Here is a 20607-nt window from a genome sequence, read left to right on the forward strand (position 1 = left end):
AGATGCTACAAGGCAAGAGCCTGGTACAGGTAACTAGAAACGACAGGCTACAGTAACTCTTTCCACACAGCAGGGAGGCACGGGCTCTTCCGCCTGCTCTCCCGCACGCTACGTCCCGCGCAGCAGGCGCATAAATACGCCCCGTCTTCTCACGCAAGCAAACAAGGCTACGCGACTACTGTGTTCTCTTTTATTTCACGCACCTTGCACATATACTTTTTCTTTCCAGTCTCTCCTTGAAATTCATCCAACTTTCCACTGCTCTATAACCTGAATTAAGTGTCCAAAACTAACAGCTTTAACGAGTGAATTTCATTAAGAAATACAATTAACACAGCACTGAAAACCATCTTCATTATGCAACGTACTGCCTGCTGCTTTTTGATGTAAGTGCTTTCAGAATGATTTCCTTCCTTCACAATTCTTACAGACAACTGATCTCCCCAAGAATAACTTATGACAAGTTTTATAGACAGGAAAACAGGTGCATTTGAGGACTTAAAATCTGCTAAGCGTTTGGTATGCAAGGCAAACATTTAACATTTGTGCGCTTGCCCTCCTCTGTTTTATTCAAGACTGTGCAAGATTCTATTTAACACCATTATATTCTTATTAATGTTCCATTCCTATCAGGAGAGAAAATGCTTTAATAAACCATTTAGAGGCTGATAATCTTGGTGCAGTTCAAGATTTAAATTATCTTTGGTGGAACTCAGAAGTAATTAGAATTGTACAATTTACTTAGTCTATTTTAATACACTCTCCCGCTCTCCCCTCCTTTAAAGCATGTTCAACTGACAGCTCAGCAACATTTTTCTGAAAGACATGCACTGATATCAAAAATCCAAGGCCTTTTCTTGCATTTGCAGCATATAGACTCATTCATGTTCTTCCCATCCACATGCAGGACAGCAGCATTTGAACGGTTTTGCCCCCAAGGTCAGGGTTTCCAATTGCTCTGGCTTTGTCTATGAGACATCCACCGTAAAGCACTGAAACGCATGCTACTCGAAAAAGCTCAAACTTTTAATTATTTACTCTTGAGGAATCAATCATTGAGACCACTGAGACCTGCACTAAACGCTTATTTGATTTTATCATTTAAACTGATAAAGTTCTTAATGCAATGAAGACTTCCTTAGGCCTGTTATTTTTGGTACCACACCAGCAAGGCAAACCACACTAAGGGAGACACGCTTAGGCTTCCTAACCACCCCAGCATACTGCCATTAGGGAGTTTCGTTTGTATTCAGATTCTCGCCAGTCAATTAAAAAAAATTTTTTTTTTTAATATCAGACAGCACTTCGAAAATACAATTTTACAAAGCTCAGTTCCAAAAATATGTAAGCTCTTCCTTTACTGGAAGAAAGGAATCTTTAATATAGCAGGGGTGCAAATTCTGCATACAGAGAGGATCCAATTTACATATTATTGCTTAAATTAACCACTTGCTCCTCTCAACAGATTTAAATATCCRTAGAAAAAGGGCCCGAAATTAAGACTGCAGCAATTACTGGCCCCACACATTACCACCTTGCACCACTGTTCACACATCCAGGACCCGAGATAATTCTTAGTATCATCACTGCCTTTCACTGAGACATCTACCATGTCAGTGATCCCCAAAATCTCACTTTTTCCCCACCATGAATTTAAAATACCTGGATTTCAAAGAGGACCACTTAAATTCACAAACCTTTCACCCCCTCTATTCCTCCCTCAAAAAGGTCAAATCCAGGCAGGACTCTGTGTATTGCTCAGACGAGGAGGGCAAGAAGTCTCACCCAATTCCAAAAGCTAACTGTTAACCAGACTCGGGAATGAATAATATATATCTTTACAACAATTTGAGGAGCCGTTCTACTCCCCAGAAAAATGCAGGGCTTCAAGGTAACAGATGCTGTATTTTTACAGAGCTATTGAGGAAACTCAGAGGTAGCATCTGACGTATCTAATCGATTAAACAATAAAACTGCTGACAGTCAACTTCTGGCCATTGTAACTCATTACCAATGAAAGCGTTAATCTAACACAGGCACGTGCAAGGCGGTGGACACTTCAGCTTCACGTTTCRACCTAAAGCACCGTCTCAAAGGGGAGCCTGCGAACGAAGGCCCAGACCCGCGCCACGTGCTGAGCACTTGCAACTGCATTTCGGATCAGTTCAGCGCGCAGCCTGGGGAAGCCCAGGAGGGGCAGACGTTTCGGAGAGCCTCAGACTCCTGTAGCCTGGCTGCAACATCGCCTCAGCTTGTTTATGGTTATTGCTTGCCAATACTCATCTAATTTGTTGAAAATAAAGAGGCTGAAGCTGCTACTTCAGTGTCACCTGCACACGCTGAGCTCTCTTTGCCACAAATTCACTTCACTGTCTTTCTACTGGTAAGAGATTTACATACCCTTTCTGTTTTAATACAGACAAAAAGGGGGTAAAACCCACATTTCCCTCCACTTTCTAAGCACGACCTCCGTTAAAGCATTGTTAGATGAGCGCTTACCGCCATCGCTGCGGTAGCGCACAAGGAAGGATGGAGCGGAGGACAACCAGTGTGCGGGAAGGCTCTGCTAGAGGAGCCTTGGGGTCAGGAGGGAAGCCCAGCCCGCACGCACMCACCCACGTGCCCAACCCCGCTTCTTCCCTGGATTTGGGACATGGGACGTGTTTCAAGACAAACCCCAAGCCTTTCCAAACCTGTTGTTGGTCAAATCCTCTTTCGAGGGAGTTTTGGGAGACAGGCAGCACTAGAGACATCTTTCACCTTCGTGGTTGTGGTTCTTCACAGTGCTGCCAGTGCTTATTTTGTATTTTTTACCCGCTCACCCAGATTTGTGCCACGTATTTTCTTTCCCTTCTAGCCTTCCCCGTGCTCCCCTTTCCACCAACGCGCACACGTTCCCAACAGCGTCAGGCACCCAGCTCGCCACCGCACCACCACAGCCGCACGGGAAACGGCTGACCCGTTCTCGAGTCTAGCAGCCAGCGGCTGTCCGTGGGGTCAGGGCGGAAGCAACGTCACCAGCGCTGCCCCGCGAGCTTACAGTTTGCCAGAAAGCAAGGCCTGGCGTTCAGGCGGCCTCGGTCAGAGGGCACACGCGTTGCGCGGTACYGCCGGGCGACGGCCTCTCCTCCCGCAGAGCGGCGGTTGAATTGCGCGCGTGCTGCAGTCTGTCCCCTCTCCCTCGCCGCGCGCGGTTCAGCGTTACGCTACCTGCCTTGTCAAAACCCTTCCAAACACTTTCAGCAATGACCTCGCGTTTATCTAAATTAACTCTAAGCTTATATTTAAGAAAAAGATAGAAAGCCAGTGTGAAAAACTGCGCCCTACCACTATTCCTACTGGCTAGCAAGTCTGAGAAAACCACAGTGTGTTTTGCTTTCTCGGAACGGAGGGCAGGAAATGGCTTTAATGAACTTTGCAGCCACCACTTGCACTCCTCGTAATACCCACCAAGGACGGAAACCAAATCCATCAGTGAATTAAATGGGGAAATCTCATTAAATGATTATCCCGTTCTATCTTGCATCATATAGCCATAAAAAAMCCCCACAACTTTAAATGCTATAAGAGGATAGGATAAAGACTTATCTAAAATAAAATATTTCTCCACCTAATAATAATATATCCTTCAACCAAACAAAACAGGAATTTTGATTGTTTCACTCCGTGTATATTTGGTGTCACATCCATGTGCTAGACAACATCAATAGCTTTCTTTCAATGCAATTTTAGCTTAAGAGATTTAAGACTGAAAGTGTTTCAATGGAATCTAGCTACTATCTAAAAGTTATACTTAGAGATAAACTTAGTACTTTTAAAATCCTAAATCCCCCACTAAAAACAGAGAAAGAATAAGGCAAATGATTTAGAAATTTCCCAGGTCCCAAATGATCGCTTATCTCACATTATCATTCCCTTACAAAAAGAGTATTTGCTTTCAAGCATCATCTTCCCTAAAAAATAGTGTGTGCAATTTTAATAGACAATTTTAATAGAGTCACATGAGAACCATGAGTGTAGAGACAGACATCTGGAGAGAAGGAGGAGGAGTAAACTGTGATTTTGTAAAAAATGGTGCCAAAAGGCTGATATGACACAGGGCAGCTTGGCTAATACCATGATGCAACGTGTAAAGTCGCATAACTGTCCTGCACTAGATAGGGTGCCTATCCGCCTACGGAGGAACTCGGAGAACCTAAACTCAGGCTATTTGGATTTCAATATTAAGGTTGCTTTATACAAATCCACAGCTTGTAGATATACTGCCACAGTTTATGCTGCTTATTTATTTATTTTTAAACATAATTCAAAAATGACAAGACTTGAAAGCACTTTTATTATGAAAAGGGCCTAAAATTAGTATGTGGCAACAACATATCCCATAGTATTACTTACTACAAAAACAAAAATTTAGATTTCAGCTGCTAGAAGTCTAGATTTAAAGATCAACATTTGGAAGGTCTGTGCATAGGTAAGTCTGTACCATCACACATGCAAAGCACACATACACAGAGTTCTCAATTCTATTCATATGTATTCTACAACCCAAATATATTACAGTAAGACCATTTTTACTTAGACACATCTATGTGCTTACATATCACCTCATTTAACACTATCCCCTGAAAATACATCCCTTTAAATATCTTGTAGATCACAGCTGTCTAAAACTACAGTATAGTAATACTTAGCCCTGCACTTACGTTATAATGTAAATGAGCTAAAAGCAAGTCTAACTGATGAACAAACTATACATTGAACTTTGAGCTAGCAAAAGGGATGCAAAGAACATTTGCACCTAAGGACCTACCTGAGAGCTTGAGTCCTCGTTCACCAACCTGCGTGTTGTAACCATTCGGCATTCGCAGAATGGCATCGTGGATTCCTGCCAGCTTCGCTACTGCGTACACCTCCTCCGGTGTCGCACCGATATTGCCATAGAGTAGATTGTAATAAATAGTATTATGGAAGAGAACAGCATCCTACATTTATAGAAAGAATATTTTAAACAAGAAATTATGAACACTAGTTTACAAACTCTGTCCCCAACCCTTGAAAGAAACCAATACAAAATAGCTTGTATTTTTCCACAAACRCTTGAAGTTGAGTATTTGGGAAATTTCATTTCCACCCAAATGGGAAGGAGACATTTCATTGTGTCCTAAATATACGTCACATATACTTTTACAGTTTTGCTAACTCATAAAGGTGATAATCAGCTATAAAGGTAAATCGCTTCATGAGAAACAGCCTCCAGCTTTAAGAGGCTTAAGCACTTTTCAAGCATTAGATCTATATGATGCACATAAAAATGTGGTAATATTTCCTGAGAAAATTACGTACAGTGACTTTCAAAGGAACTAGATGATATCACTGTGTTACGACTGGCTTTTATTGAACCACAGTGTCAGAATATCAAGAATTACCATTACATTTAGGGAGAGTGAAACGTATTATACCTGGGGTACAACTCCTATTGCCTTTCTCAGACTTTCCAAACTGACATCTTGTATGTTCTGTCCAGCAACATAAATATTTCCTTTCTGAGGTTCATAGAAACGAAATAATAATCTCACAATTGTGCTTTTCCTGAAATGGAAAGAGAATTGAAGGCAACATTAAATTCTTAATTTATCGCTTGCAAGTCTCCAGTCAAAATATTGATGTCACAGACAAAAGTAATAAAAAGCAAAACAAGAACAAACTCATTTAAAAAACGCCAATCAATGATGCAGAATTTTGCATGTAGTCCATTTACCCACCCTGACCCACTACCTCCTACAATGGCCACTTTCTTTCCTGCAGGGACTTCAAAAGATACTCCAGCAAGGACTTTCTGCCCCTCAAGGTATTCAAAATGCACATTATCAAAGGCGATGGCAGCAGTCTGTGGTGTGATCTGCAGGGGTGGAGCCAGCTCTTTGTCCTATTAAAAGAAGAGTGCCACTTTATATGCTGCCCAGAAAGTATTTCAAGCAGTTCAACAAGCTAAACAGTCCATTTCCTAACTCAGAAAAAGGCAAATAGACACTCTAGCTTGGATATGTTGAAAATTATGATCAGCCACACAGGTAAAATTGGTTTATTAATCCTTTTCCCCAAAGAAGGCAAAAATTTCTGCTGTAAACATTCCGCTTCACAGCTTCTGCAGTAATAAATTCTGCATCATTAATTACAAATAAAAATTTAAGCACAAGGCATGAACGCTCAAATAAAAACCTCAGTACAAACACAGCTTCTGTGAAGCAGCTTTTGCTCTCACTGCAAGGTTCTGCAAGAAAAAAGCAGCAGCTATCGCACTAACTGCACTTGAAGAGGACACAGAGCAGCATCCTTGCACAGCATCCCTTTCTTGAACAGAAGTTAATCTGAACGGTATCGAACAGGGTGAAACGATAGCATTACTACAAAACAGCCCTATTAAATACACAGATACTTTAAGGAAAACAAGCTACTACTTACTTTAATCCTGGTATCTACGCTGAGCAGTGTAAACAAGGTGTTCATATCTATGAGTGCTTGTCTTGTCTCTCTGTATACTGTTCCCAAGAAGTTTAGGGGCAGAGAAAGCTGGAACAGCAATCCATTGACCATTACGAGGTCTCCGACAGACAGGCTCCCTTCAGACAGAACGAATGGGGAAGAATAAGGGGACTTGAAAGGTGGCCTTGTTAGCAAGCACAAAAATAGTCTGAAAAATTCAGTTTAGTTTCTGTTAGCCCATTTCTAAAGCCAAATGTTTAAACAGTAAACAAAATACATTCCTAGAGGATCAGATTTTAGCTAGGCAGGTACCTGAAAGGAATAGTAATGTTTGTATGGATTTCATTAATAAAGATAAAATAGCACCTGAAAAATAGGACAAGCAAGCATATTAGGAAATTCACAGAAAATACYGTATTGCAAAGTTGTAAACCTCCACTGGGTGACAAACATAAAGGGTCCTCCCTAAGTTAGAAGCTTGGGGAAAAGGGAGGAATAATATACAAGAACAAGCAAGCAGGAAAGACAAGAACTTTGAATCTTAGGAACAACTATAGACAAATCCAAATGCTGGGATGTGTCATAAGCAAGAGAGAGGGCTTCCAACATTATAAAACAGAGTTGCTAATACGTGTTGTGAGAACCTCTGAGCAGCCTAATATCAAATACATTGATCAAGAAACGACTCGGGATGCAACACACTAGCTAAAGGGAAGTGCCAAGCCAATTCGACTGAAACAGGTCAGGAAAGATGATCTAAAGACACATTCCAGTGTCCTGCTTTAGGGCCATTCTAAATTTTCTTAAGAAAAGCCATAAATTGCACCTATCGACTCACCCGTTCACTCTTGCCTGTCTAGCATCTCTTAACAAAAGCAAATACAGACGCAAGAGAGACAACGTGATAAAAACAGGTACCCTTCAAACGCGGCTGGATGCTAATGGAGTGCTTAAATATCAGTGCTGCTGCTCTGAACTGCCTCCCTTCAGCTGAGCCTCCTCTCGATACTGCATTCGCCTACAAGCTCGTCTTCCTAAACAAGCAGGCTTTGTTCTATGTAGTATCTAAGACAAATATGGGGGGGGGGGTCTCCTAACATATGGAAACAGTTTTTTTAATAAAGTCTTTTCATTAGTCTAAGGGAAATGAAGGACACTGGTAACAAAGCTGTACGAGACAAAGCACAGGTACATACACAGTGCGGAAAAGTCCTGATTCTTGCCAGCGTGGGAAAGAAGGGTGAAAAGGACCTTTTTAGAAGTTAAATTCTTCCCCCATGTATTTGTATTCATCAGCATAAATGCTGCTTTCATAATCCTTCATTCACTACACTTGCCTAAGTTATATTTTCTTAGACTCTAAATACCAAACTTTCAAAACGCTTCTAATAAAATAAAGTTACTACTGAATATATCACAGAACAAAACGCTGCAAGATGCAGAAATACTCTTAAAGAAGGACTCTCAAGCAAAAACTCTCAAAACAAACCGTCATATCAACCATAAGTGAATTAAAACAAAAAACCTACATCATCTCTATTACGGATGAATTAAGGTAAAAGAGAATCTTTTTGAGCTTACAGACAGATCAGTTACCTGCAACAATGCCCTGGCTAGCAAGCACCATGATGGCCGTTAAGCCAATGCTAAATATAGCACTTTGTCCAAAATTCAGCAGAGCTAGAGTAGAGGTAGTCTTCAGGGAGGCATTTTCATAGGTCTTCAAGAATCCATCATACCGTTGGGCTTCATATTTTTCATTATTGAAATACTGTGATACACACAAAAATAAATGTCATTCTCAATATACAAAACTGTATTTAACTTATTATAAAATTTAGTGTAACACACTACATGCAGACACACGCGCATGCCTTCAACACTTCCAACAACTAAAGAGAAAAAATGATCAAAGACCAGGATATGAAGGCAAAGCCATGAAGAGACAAGGTCACTCCACAGATGAGCAAACCCAGCACCTCCTGCACTGGGAAAGGAGACAGTACAGAGACCCCCGCCATGCTCATAACGTAGCAACACACTGGGTGTCTCTCTTGTAAAACTTCTACCTAATTCATGTCCAAACCATCACCACTCCCCACCCCCAAAAAAACAAACAAAAACCCCAGCTACCACTCTATACTAAAAAGGAGAAAAAGTTACTGCCCTCTTTGCCAGAACATCCTTGTTGCTTTGAGGATGACAAGGTCTCTGCTTCTCGTACAATGTCTACTTTTGGGTAGAGATTGCTCATCTTTCCAATTATAGCTCTCCAATTAACAGAAACATAAACTCAGCATGATTCTGGACAAATTCAAAGCTATCCACAGGAATTTTTAACAGCAGCTGTAAAAGGACCAGTAGGCACCCGTGAACATTGCAATGGAGTGCTACAGAGAGCAACAGGCGACGAGCACAGCACACATGCTCGCTGGAGAAGACGACACTTCACAGGCTTACACTCAGAAGATAATTTTAGCAAACAAATGAACAGAATTCTCTCCAAGCCTCTAAGTTTGCATTTTGCAGAAACTAAAGGTCAAGGCTATTCAGTCATGAAGGAAGCTTCTCACTCTTTACCAACAAATGGGATTTTTTAAGCCCAAATGATTTTGATGCTACAGTGTTTATACTCTTCAAATGAATCATGTTTTCAAAACCATGCTATTGTTTCAAACCYGCAGCCACACAAAAGATGAACCTTATGACTCACTCTGCTGAGGCTGGGAGATGCAAGACAAGGCTGGGACAAGCAAGACAAAGAGCCCAGCAGTACAGATCGGTCTTACCTTCACAGTCTCATAATTTAGCAGCGAGTCAATTGCAGCATTACCTGCATCGTTATCGGCTTTGTTCATTTCGATTCGAAACCTAGTCCTGTAAAAGGAAGGTTTAATACAGTCAGGAGCAGTGGCCAAGGCAACGCTCCGCGTACGCGGCTGAATCCGGGCGGGCGCCTCACCTCCACTGCGTAATTCCTATCGTGAACGCTGCGTACGCTCCGAGTGTCCCCAGGGTCACTAACGCAAACTCTGCGCCACATTTGTAATACTAGAAGATTAAAGTAAAATAACTAAAGTCATAAGAATATTCAAACGTTACTGTTGTCTCAAAATTATGAGACCGTAGCCTGAAGAGACAAACTCTGAAGGTCCCTCCCAACACATCCCTTGCAAATAAAGGTTTAAATACCGGCTGAAATTACAAGGAAAGTAACACTGAGCCTAGCAAAGGGAGGACATAGATAAAAGAGAGAGGTGGAGATAACCACGAGCAAGTGGATAGCACAATACTGGAAAAGGGTCTTTTAAAACTTTTCTGTTATCAAAAATAAATATTTGTTTCTACGATTGTGGGGAGATTTTAAAAGAAAGGTGTAGCCTGCGGACAAATAAACAAACGACCTTGCAAAACCATTTAGGAAGGGTTTTCTCTACTTCAGGGTACATCAGGATAGAAAAGCCAAAAGAAAAATTAAGGTATCATGGTATGGTAGCTATTAGCCAGCTTGATTTGCACCTGTCAAAGGTTAAAGATTTAACCAAATACCAAAAGGGGTTTTAACACGTATTGTTATGTTGACATTTGATTAAGTCCTTCAGAAGAAAAGGGGAATAAACAAAATGAGATTCTTTCTTTTAACTTAGTCTAAGCTTCATAACTGAGATTTAAACTTTGGCATATCCTGATTTCAAAAGACAGTAAGTTTCATTTATAAAACAAAATTTAAAATTGAACTTACTAAGTTTGAAACCTGCAAGAAAGAGAAGCCTATTTTCCAGAAGATAATTTGCACTTCTAAGTTCTAGATAAGGGAAAAGCAGCATCTAAAAGGAAGCCAATAATTACTCCCTCCCCTCGACACACTGATACATAACACTTCTGGACATTCACATCTTTCCTCCTCAATATTTACCCAGATACATTTGACATTTGCGTGCAGTTTGCTTTTCTGATTTCATTTTTTCTAACAATGCTGAAGAAAAACATTAAAAACTATCCACATAAACGACTGACTGCAGACAGGTGCTAAACATGGAAATGATTTAAAATAAGCAGATTTAAAATAACCAATATTTGAAAACCATGGATTGTTCTCCTTCAGAGCAGTTACTTTTGCAACCACCAACTAGTAAATTCAGTGATTGCTCTTCTTAACACTTAGACTTTGGCCAAAGAAATTCAGTTCATTAATCCCAAAAGAGACAATTGCAACTCATGAAGAAACAACACTCACCAGAATTCCACTGACTAGCGCCACTTCAAACATGGTAGGTCCCAGATTAAACACTAAAGCACTAAGAACAAAACTGATGCCTCTCGTTCCTCTGTCGATGGTTTTGGAGAGGGCTCCAGTCTGCCTGCTTAGGTGGAATGCCAAGTCCAGGTTATGAAGGTGCAGGAAAACATTCTTTGCTATCCTTCTGATTGAATTTTGAGCTACTTTCCCGAATACTGCATTTCGAGCTTCGTTAAATAACGCCGCCCCAGCTCTTGAGATACCGTCTAGAAAAGATTAAAACAATCGAAAATTTTTTTYCAGCTTGCCTTCTTGCATAAAATTACCATATTAGACTCATTCTTCATATATTTTCAACGTTTTTTCTTCAAAGGTGATTTATCCAAAATTTTGCACACTTTCATTTATAAACCATTGTACACACATTTTAAAGTTTCTCTTGCAGCTGTTTGGTGCAAAGGGTAGAATTTATAACTGAAAATCATTTCTATAAGCATTATTTCATTTTATAACTGAAACACTAGAGCCAAGGTCAAAGAGCACTGGAACCAGATGTCAACAGGGAGGTAGTTATAGAATAACTGTCCCAATGCTTCGCAGTGCAGAGGTCCAGAGCTCTGCTGTCCCACCACCTTCCTGGAGAAGGTTAACCCCTGCCAACGGATTCGGGAATCCCACTTACAGCCAATGAGAACAGCAGTTGCCACTGTTGCGACTGTGTTTGGTGCATCACTCAGGTTCAGCATGTTTCCAGACATCTGGTTGAGGTTGTCTACTGCATATTTAAACATGAAAGGAACCAATATATTCATGGCCTAAAAGCATAAGAACACCAATTAGTCAGGATGCATTAAAACATTTATCTGTGTAGCATGAATATATTTTCCTGAAATAGCTGTACTATGATATTTAGTTCTTCACCACTTAGAGCTGGTGGGGCGGCACTCTTGATTTCCAAGACAACATTTTCCATACTAAGATGTCTCTGCTCTCGGGGTTGCAGGGTTAGTTTGTGTCCCCCGCTGGCTTCTATCCTACCCAAACCGTGCACTGCAAAAGCACYTGAACCAAGTCTGAGCACTCATTAAAGCAGTGGCACGCTTGGGAAACGCAAGTAGCAGACACTGCATGATGCATTTACAGTGGCACTAAATTATGCTGTCATTACAGGTTGCTTGCAAGATCTTTACTATATTGGCAACAACTACTACACAAAGAAAAAAAACCAAAAAAACCTCCACACGTTGGTAACTGTGGGTCAGTCAACATATATAAAATCAAAGCTCTACTGAAGCCAAAGGGAAAAAGTTAATTTATCTTTTGTCTCTTCTGACAGTTAGTATTACCTCAATATTTAACTCATGCTTTCCATTTGCAATGTCACTGTAAACACTAACTTTATATCTACATTAACCTTAACACTTGACAGAGCGGCACAAATGACTTACCAAAAGTCTACAAGACACTCTGAATTACTTTAACAATGTGAGCTTTCAAATAAAATATCAACATCACATCCACAACCCTAACATATGATATGTCACTAAATGTTTTTGTAAGAGCACCAGAACCCAAACACACCTCCTCAAACAGTGGCATTTCCTCTACGTGCTAAAGGGAAGAAAGCTCGCTACGTACATAAATCAATTGAAGTGCAAATGAAAAATCCTACAACTGTAGCATAAAAAAATTCTGAAAACCTTTAAAACAAACAAAAATCCAGAGTCTTGTTAATGTTGCATTATTACACCACTCATTTATACCAATATTTTTAAAAAATGACAAATAACTTCAATTAATAGGATTCATCAATTAAAATTCCTTCTAACTATAAATATTTCAAAATAAGGTGTGCAAGCTTCTTAGCAGCTGAACAAGTCTTAAGACATAACGATGGCAGATGTTAAAATACTTTACAGTGAACTGACTTGATTTTTTTTTGTATTGTGAAAAAGAATTTGTGGGTGGACAACAAATTATTTTACATAATAAGAAAAAAAAAACAAAGCAGGTTGACAATGCTATTTCAGTTCTCTCCCCCAGATRTTTTGTGCCTTGTATTTGAACTGTGTTTAGGGATGCCAGTCAGAGATGAAAGCCCCATAAAAAAAACTGTGTAAATTAACTGGATRAAGAGTAAACTAAGTTTTAAGTGAAAAAAGTGGTAGAGTCTTATCACAGCAGTACAAACCAAAGTTGGAAGACAGGCTTTTAGTGGTTATAACAACTATCCCAGTATCAAACATTCTCAGTATTCAAAATTACAGTAATTAATGGAAAACCGGGTTTTTGGAAATGCTAAATTTTTAAACTATGGTATTAAAGAAAATACTGTCAGTTGATTTCTTGAATTGGGGAGAAGGGGGGTGTTTTTTGAAGAACTGTTTAAACTTCAGGCAAAAGTTCTAGCGCAGATGAGGAAGGAGTCCTCCTTCTCCCCTTTCTTGCCGTCTTTCCCCCCCCAAAAGATACTATGCAGAAAAACAGCGGACAGCCGACCCCGCAGTACAGCATAACCCAGACGATGCCCGAGAGGAGACCGATGAGATCCGAGAGCACCTAGRTGAGCTGATTATCGGTTAGCTTGGGCTGAAAAGAAGAAAACGGCTGAAAGATCAGGTCCTGCTTCCAACACGCTCCTTTGAAAACGTATCCAGTGCAGGGCTGAGTGTCATTCAGCAATATTTCCTCCCTCCCTTTAACAGACCAGAATTGGGGAAAAATATAAAGACCCAAAGTTAGCTCTATCTGCAGAAAGCCAACAAATACCATCAAAGCAGCAGCATACTATAATGACAGATAACTGCAATTATACAGGTTACTCTCATTACATGCTTAAACTTCAAGCGTAAAGCCCCACACAGAACTCGGGCTGCATTAGCAGGGATTCTGGATCTCTGCAATACTGGAATCCACCTCCCCCCCCTTTCCCCAATGTAATAAAAAAAGCCTGCTATTCCCTTCAGAGTTACTGAAACTCAATTTTTTGGTAGCATTTTGTTCTTAATAAAGAAGAATATACTACCACCTGTGTGATAAGGATGACCAGCATGACAAAGYGTGGGTTTTCCTGGGAGAGCCTACTCAGTAGAAAATAAGAGTATTGTAATGCAGATTGTCTTGATTTGCTGCACATTCTCACAAATCCCTCTGCAGGGATTTTACTCTTCAGTAGACTAGGCTACACTACAGGTAGTTTAGAAATAGAACCACAGATATATTTTAAAGTCCATTTAAAGAAAAGAGATGTATTCTTTAAACTGCAGTTCTCCACTCGCAATTAATTTTACTGGCAACAGCCTACAATTTTGCAGAAATGTCTCCTTTCACATCAATATAATTCCACCCAATAGAGTTTTAAATGAAATTTAAAGCCTGGTCTCAGGTTATAGTTGTTCTGACTCCTGGAGGGTGAAGCTTGAATAAGAGCAAGGCAGCATGGTGTTGCATTTCATTAGTAATCAACACAGTCTGCTTTCCAGTCATTAAAAAAGTTAATCTTACAAAGTTTATAGCAAGCGAGATGAGAGCCCATCATTAGAAGCGGGCCTTTCCTGCCCAACTTGTTAAGTCAATGAGATCAAGTTCACACTAACGGCAACAAAATTTCAGCCTTCGACACAAACTCACAGCTATCTCTTTAGCAGCCTACATTTGCCGGCAGAGAATTTAAAGCTTTAAGCACACGCAGGTACTCTATAAAAAGCAACCATGCAAAACGTCTTAATTGTCTTATGCGGTATATGGGTATAGGTTTCCCTCCTCTTCCTAATGCCTGAAAGCTTGAGAACAATTCCTACTAAAAAGACCCCTTTAACAAAAATTTACACATTTTGTTTGTAATTTGGAATTAATAACTAATCCTTACCTGAACTTATTGGCAAGTATAAGCAAATACAACAACGCATGAAGTCATCCCAGCTCAACTGTGCACATTCAACAGCATATTATACATCATGTTTAAATGGGTTTAAACATTTTTTAAATAATTGCGCTATTTTAGGTTGACAATGCATCACCTCTATTCCCATGTGGGAACGCACCACTTTTAGGGCAAACTGAGTTCTTTCATCTCACACTTCCCAGTTTTTTGTGTTTAATAAAGATAACGAATTAGTGACAGGCTGAGCACCCAGCATGATAAAACTGGTCTACAGTGAACTCTTCTTTAGCCAATAATTCAATGAGAAACATTAAAATGAAGAAGGCTGAATTTATCTCTGGGCCAGTATAAAAGCACACCTCCGCATCCACTGTGCAACAGCTCCATTTGTGGAAGCATGAATGGAAAACTCCATCCCTTGCAGAGGCCAAGCTCCTAGAAAAGCTACAAAATACGGTCCAAAGGAAGGAAGGAGCCTCTAGCTTCATGCCTTCTTTGAAATCACAGATAATCTGAAACATAATTTTTCCAAGAAGAGACACACAAAAGAACCCTTATATTTAGAAATACCTTTCACCTGAAACCTCCCCAAAAACTAAGAGGGTTGCTAAAGGTTTAATGAAATTGTCTAATTCCATGTAATTAGAAGAAGGGCTCAAACACAAAGATCATACGTACATACTTAATTGATTAGACAGATACCGTCATCTTTGCACATAGATAAAACTTACAGTGCAAAACCTGTCTTGCCTTTTTAGTCAAGCAATTTCTTCTGAAGCTTACAGGATTAACCATCAGTAGAAATGCAGACAGTCTGAAAGATTTCTCTGGCTCATGAATAACACATATTTGGTCCATGACCAAAAAGCCAAGAAACGTTACAGACTGACAGAGGTGATGAGAAATTTTGTCAGATTCATGTGTCTAGACTAGCTCTGAAGGAGCCAGAGCCCTTTTTCTTCTTGTGCCACATAAGAAAAAGGGAAGAAGCAGAAAAATAAGTGTTCGCAATATATATCCCAGTAAAGAGGACAAAAAACGGGAGGGGGAAGGTGCAAGAAAAGACAGATATCTAAAATCTGTGCAGGTTAATCTGTGTCTGAAAACACAGATAATGTCTTGTGTACTCCTCTCACCTGTCTTCCTGTTGCATCTTTCAGATCGCGCAAGTCTAGATAGGCTATAAATATTTAAGATAGAAATTTAAAGCRTGTCATAATACAATAAATCTTCCAAGAAAAAGAGACCTTACTAGCCCAGGAGCAGACTCCCTCCTGTCAGCTCCTAGTCATAAAAAGCTATACAAACAGTTCACTTTGAAGGCTAACAATATTTCTAGCAGTTATGTGTAGACAGGAAGGAACCAAAAATCACAATAATTTGTTCAATGACAGGCAACGGGGCCCCACAAAAGGAGTCAAGACAGATTAYAACTGCAGGCTCTTCAGCAACTACAAGACACAAACTGGCTTTTGTTTCGAAATTGAATTTTATTCAACTGGAAGACTGAAAGAGAAATAAGAAATTATTCCACAAGCAGGTGGAGGAGGAGGAGGAGGTACAGTCTCCAACCGCTTTGTGTTTTGTGGGTAAGTAAGCCCACGTCAAACAGGGTGTGAACTCCAAGTTTCTTCCTGCAGCTGGGGATTTTACAACCCACCTCTCCTCTCCTCGGTGGATTCTCTCGACTTTCCTTACAATAAAATTGAACTCACCCTCCAGTCTCTCTCTTGTAACTGGAAACCTAACTTTATAAATATAGAGGTATAAAACCCCACCCAACTCTTTTGTCAAATTCAGATTAAATTGGCCAAAAGGCTTTAAAAAGCATTTCTTAAGGGGAAGAGTGATTAGTAGCAGGCATCATGATTGTATAGTTCTCTTTGCAAAACCCTGAAGAACAGGTTATAAAAACCCAAACTAAGGATGTAAATCTCCCGGACGCAGACAAGTACATAATGAGCAGAGCAAAGCAGGACAGCATTGCAGCGAGAGGAAAGACACGCTAGCGTTTTTGTGCCGACACAACCGTATAGCAAYCAGCTTTAAAAAACTGCCTGTGCGGTGCGGCAAGTACGTTGTAATTAATCTCAGGAGCAGTCAGAACAAAGGGCTCCCAAATGAGAAAATGAGGAAACTGCACAGGGTTATACGTGGTCCAGGCAAGTTACAGGTAAACTATTGTGTTTAATTCTCTATAGGACAAAGTGACCTTTAGCTTACTCTGGAAGAAAAACGGATGATCAGAGCTCAGACACATGATGGACTTACTATAGCTGTACGACAAACTATTGTATGTCACTTATGTTGCAATAACTAGATGCATACTTAGTGTGTGTAAAATATGAAGCAATTTAAGAAAATTTACTCCACAAAGGAAGAGTGGGCACAGCCCAGCTGACAAGGGGTAACTTGTCAAATAGCAGCTACTCAATAACGTGTGTGTTCTGGCATAGCTTTGTAATGATAAAAACAAAACAACATTAGCAAAGAAYAGCTAGAAGACATCCACAAAACCTTTTGCCCCAGGCAGTTACAATATATATTCCACAGAGCACTAGCTGTATGTTTTCCTAATGAAATTCTTGTTTGTTAAAATAGAAGTGAAAATGCTCGTTTTGGCAAACATCTAAAGCCTGGGCAAAGCTCAGCAGGTTTCCTGCTCGCCTTCCTGGAAGCTGCTCTGGATATTGCACAGAATCTGAAGTAGGAAAATGAAGAAGTATTCACAACATATATCCCAGTAAAGGAGATAAAAAACGGGAGGGGGAAGGTGCAAGAAGAAAAGCCAGATATTGTACAGAATCTGAAGTAGGAAATTTGAGAGAACACTAGTGAGAGATCCAAGCACGCAGTTACTTCCCCAGAGAAAGTGCAATTAAATGCCTGATTTTCTGGCAGGGGGGCTGAGGAAAGTGTCTTTCTCAATAGAAAATTTCAGTTTTATACCAAACGTATGGTTTGCATTTTGACCAGCTGCAGTTCAATCTTCTTGACATGCCAAACTAGGAACCAATGAGCAAAAAAATCACTAACTAGTGACGACCGCAGTGATGAAGCGCCACTATAAGAAACGCCACCGAACAATTATTTCCAAGTCTGAAGAAACAGAAAGCCTTAATTGGCTACCTACCAGGTACTAAGTATCTACCAGGAGACTTCTGTGACTGAGAATAAAAAGCACCACTGATGCCAAGMCAGAAATTACTTACTCTGGTGAAAAAAGTTTGAGCATCGCCAATTTGCTGTCCCAGACTGTGCAAAAAAAMCCCAATATTTGTGAAACCAGTGAAGGGCAGAAACAGCCCCCAAGCAAACCAGATTTCTTGATTATCTCAGGTAACACTATAAAACCATGTACAGATGGATGCTTAATAAAAGGAGTCCCCAGYACAGAGCTATTTGCACAAGTCAGGCACATCCTGGCCATCAATTTTGTTTTGTCTGCACGCCAGAAAGCTGCCTGGAACATTATTACATTTCCTAAAAGCAAGGTACTATGCTGCCACATGCAGGATCACACTCTGGATTAACATTCTCCATCATATTCATACACAAACTGGGAGAGCAGGAGGAAGAAGAGAAAAGAGAAAGAAAATACTTCAGACTTCTTTCAAAAGTGCCTTCAGATTATTATCTACAACACTATTAAAAGGCTTTAAAAGGAAATTCGGCTAGACACCAGGGGAATCTTCACATCCATTCGGTTAAATGGGGAATTCTAAAAAGTTTATTTGTACATGTATGTCACATTCTGCATATTGCCAGCTGTCTTATCAGCAATTTCCTGAGCAGCAGCAGAAAACAAACTATCTACTGGAGACAGTACCAGCCAGCATGTGACGGRTTGCTTGTAGGTGAAAGCGCTGTAGACCCAAAGATTGGCCTTTCGTCTTCAGCTCAAACAGATGAACACAGTTCTCTTCCATGTACTCTTCTTTTATCGCCTACATAGCTTCAGTTTGTTTCTTCTCTCTTTTCATAACATGGCAATGTTGCTGAATGCTGATAAGGAAATACAGTGCAACTAGCCTAGAGTGTTAAAACTCATTGCTAAGTACGACCCACTTTAGCTCATTCCAGCAAGAGCCTAATATTAGCCTTATGTAGGGTAAAAACTGCCATATTGAGAAGGAAGCCAGTTCAGCTATCTCAATAATAGTAGCAAAATTTGCTCCCAGCATTTTGTAATCAAAGATTTATATTTGTTTTCTAAAGCAAAAGATTTTGTGCACAAAGTTCGCATTGAACTATTTCTACAATGTTTGCACAAAATTTGCATTATATCCTCCCTTAATTTGTGGAAAGCTTTTGCATGCTTATGTTCTTCCAAGAACTAGTAAACACTAGCTTTGCTGCAGTAAGAGTATAACACACGATGAAGTAAAGGTAGGAGCAACCCTCTGTTTCATAACAAAAGGACTACACGTAACAGTTGAACAGAAGTATGGTCCAATACAAAAGTAATAAATTATGTAGCTTCTTTCACATTATGACACCAGAGGAGTCCCTGAACCACTAGAAATTGCACTGTCATCTCGCAGAGAGCTGGAATTTCACTGGAGCCGAAGTCCCCTTTTCAGTGGTGTGGCGAGAGCTGTGAGGGGATACGACCAAGCTGCTTAACTGCACAGCTGAACAGGGGCACAGAGCCTTGGAGAAATCCTGTTTGATAAACACAGATCTTCTCTGTTTGTGTGGTGCTGTAAGCAACCTTTAACTCGTGTTTATCCCTTTCACATAACTTATAAATCTTCCATAATAATGTAATGGATTAATCAGCAATTGAAAAATCCTGGACTGAACTAATGTGAGCAATGCAAATAACACATCTGATCTTCATCATCTCCCCAATCACACACATGCATATCACAGGCATAAACACACAGTTAAACAAAAAAAACCTACATCTCTAATACTATATGGGAATACAGTATACAGGAAGCAGTCATAACATTGCAAGAGCCTTATAAATTAAAAAAAAGTTACTCCCTGCAAGAACTCCAGCTGAACAATAACTATCACAGTACAATGAAGTATCTGCTCTTACCTTTGCGCTTGCTAAAAACCCCAGAGAGATGGCTACTCTGGCTCGCAGATCCGGTCTATCTTTGGGCCACACATAAGACAACATTGCTTGGATAATCTTCTTGGCATCTATCTCTTTCAACTATTGGAAATAAAAAAAACAAAGGCATCACATTACAAAGACCCCAGAAACAAACACCAAATTGTGAGAAGCAAAATAACAGCATAAATAAAAGCAAGCTTTACACATCTGGATCATTTTTATGTTTTATTAGATGGGCAAAAGAAGCTACACTTCACAATGTTTGAGACTGGGACAGCCTATTAAAAACATTAAGCTATAAGTTTTTAGGGTCACATTATGACATGCTGGTAGAATAGATGAATTGTTCTCAATTCACATGTCCTCAGGAGTGCAAGTACAGCTGTAAACAGAATACAGAGAAAGTCACAATTCTTCGTAACTGAAATACTTCACAGAACAAATAAACCATCCCTTCCTTTCCATCTCCAAGATTTCTGTACAAAATACAAGGGCTTGGTGCTCATTCTTAGGAAGCTGTTTTAACTACAGAAACAACCAGAGAGAAAACAAAACAAAGGAAAAAAATGAAAGAGAGTATGAAGTAATGAAAAAGGCAAGAAAAAAAATCTGAAAGGACTACAAGAACCATAAGCAGTTTGGAGATTAAGCGAGTTGCAATAAAATGCAGCATTCAGGAAAAAAAAAAAATCACTAGCATTGTAATAACCCAAATCTCTGAAACTAAACACTTCCACAGTGAAATTTTAAGCTGACTTGAAAATAATTTCAAACACATAACTTGGCTGCATTACTACAAATTTAAGCATTGTTTTTACTTGGTTTGGTCATTTTATTCCATTTACAGAGAAGTGACAAACACCCTTATTCTGTCCATAACTTTCAGGAAGGCAGAGGGTAGTGTTTCAACGGGGGCACAAAAGTTATGGC

At 39.9% G+C, this 20607-nt stretch overlaps 1 protein-coding gene across 7 annotated transcripts in view; it reads right to left on the reverse strand.

The window, feature by feature from the left end:
- The window catches only part of ABCB7 (ATP binding cassette subfamily B member 7), a 52805-nt gene that overhangs the window by 15393 nt on the left and 16805 nt on the right, over nt 1-20607 (reverse strand). For all 7 annotated transcript variants that reach the window (XM_026086368.1, XM_026086367.1, XM_026086369.1 and 4 more), the window contains 10 exons: nt 19657-19776; nt 11406-11538; nt 10721-10989; nt 9446-9534; nt 9273-9360; nt 8080-8254; nt 6463-6620; nt 5763-5926; nt 5460-5589; nt 4811-4982 (listed from right to left, as the gene is read on the reverse strand). In XM_026086368.1, the coding sequence (XP_025942153.1) occupies nt 4811-4982; nt 5460-5589; nt 5763-5926; nt 6463-6620; nt 8080-8254; nt 9273-9360; nt 9446-9534; nt 10721-10989; nt 11406-11538; nt 19657-19776 (1498 nt within the window). The remainder of the gene's footprint in view (nt 1-4810; nt 4983-5459; nt 5590-5762; nt 5927-6462; nt 6621-8079; nt 8255-9272; nt 9361-9445; nt 9535-10720; nt 10990-11405; nt 11539-19656; nt 19777-20607) is intronic.

The sequence above is a fragment of the Apteryx rowi genome, unplaced genomic scaffold (assembly GCF_003343035.1).
Source record: "Apteryx rowi isolate R43461 unplaced genomic scaffold, aptRow1 scaffold_69, whole genome shotgun sequence".
Classification (NCBI taxonomy): domain Eukaryota; kingdom Metazoa; phylum Chordata; class Aves; order Apterygiformes; family Apterygidae; genus Apteryx; species Apteryx rowi.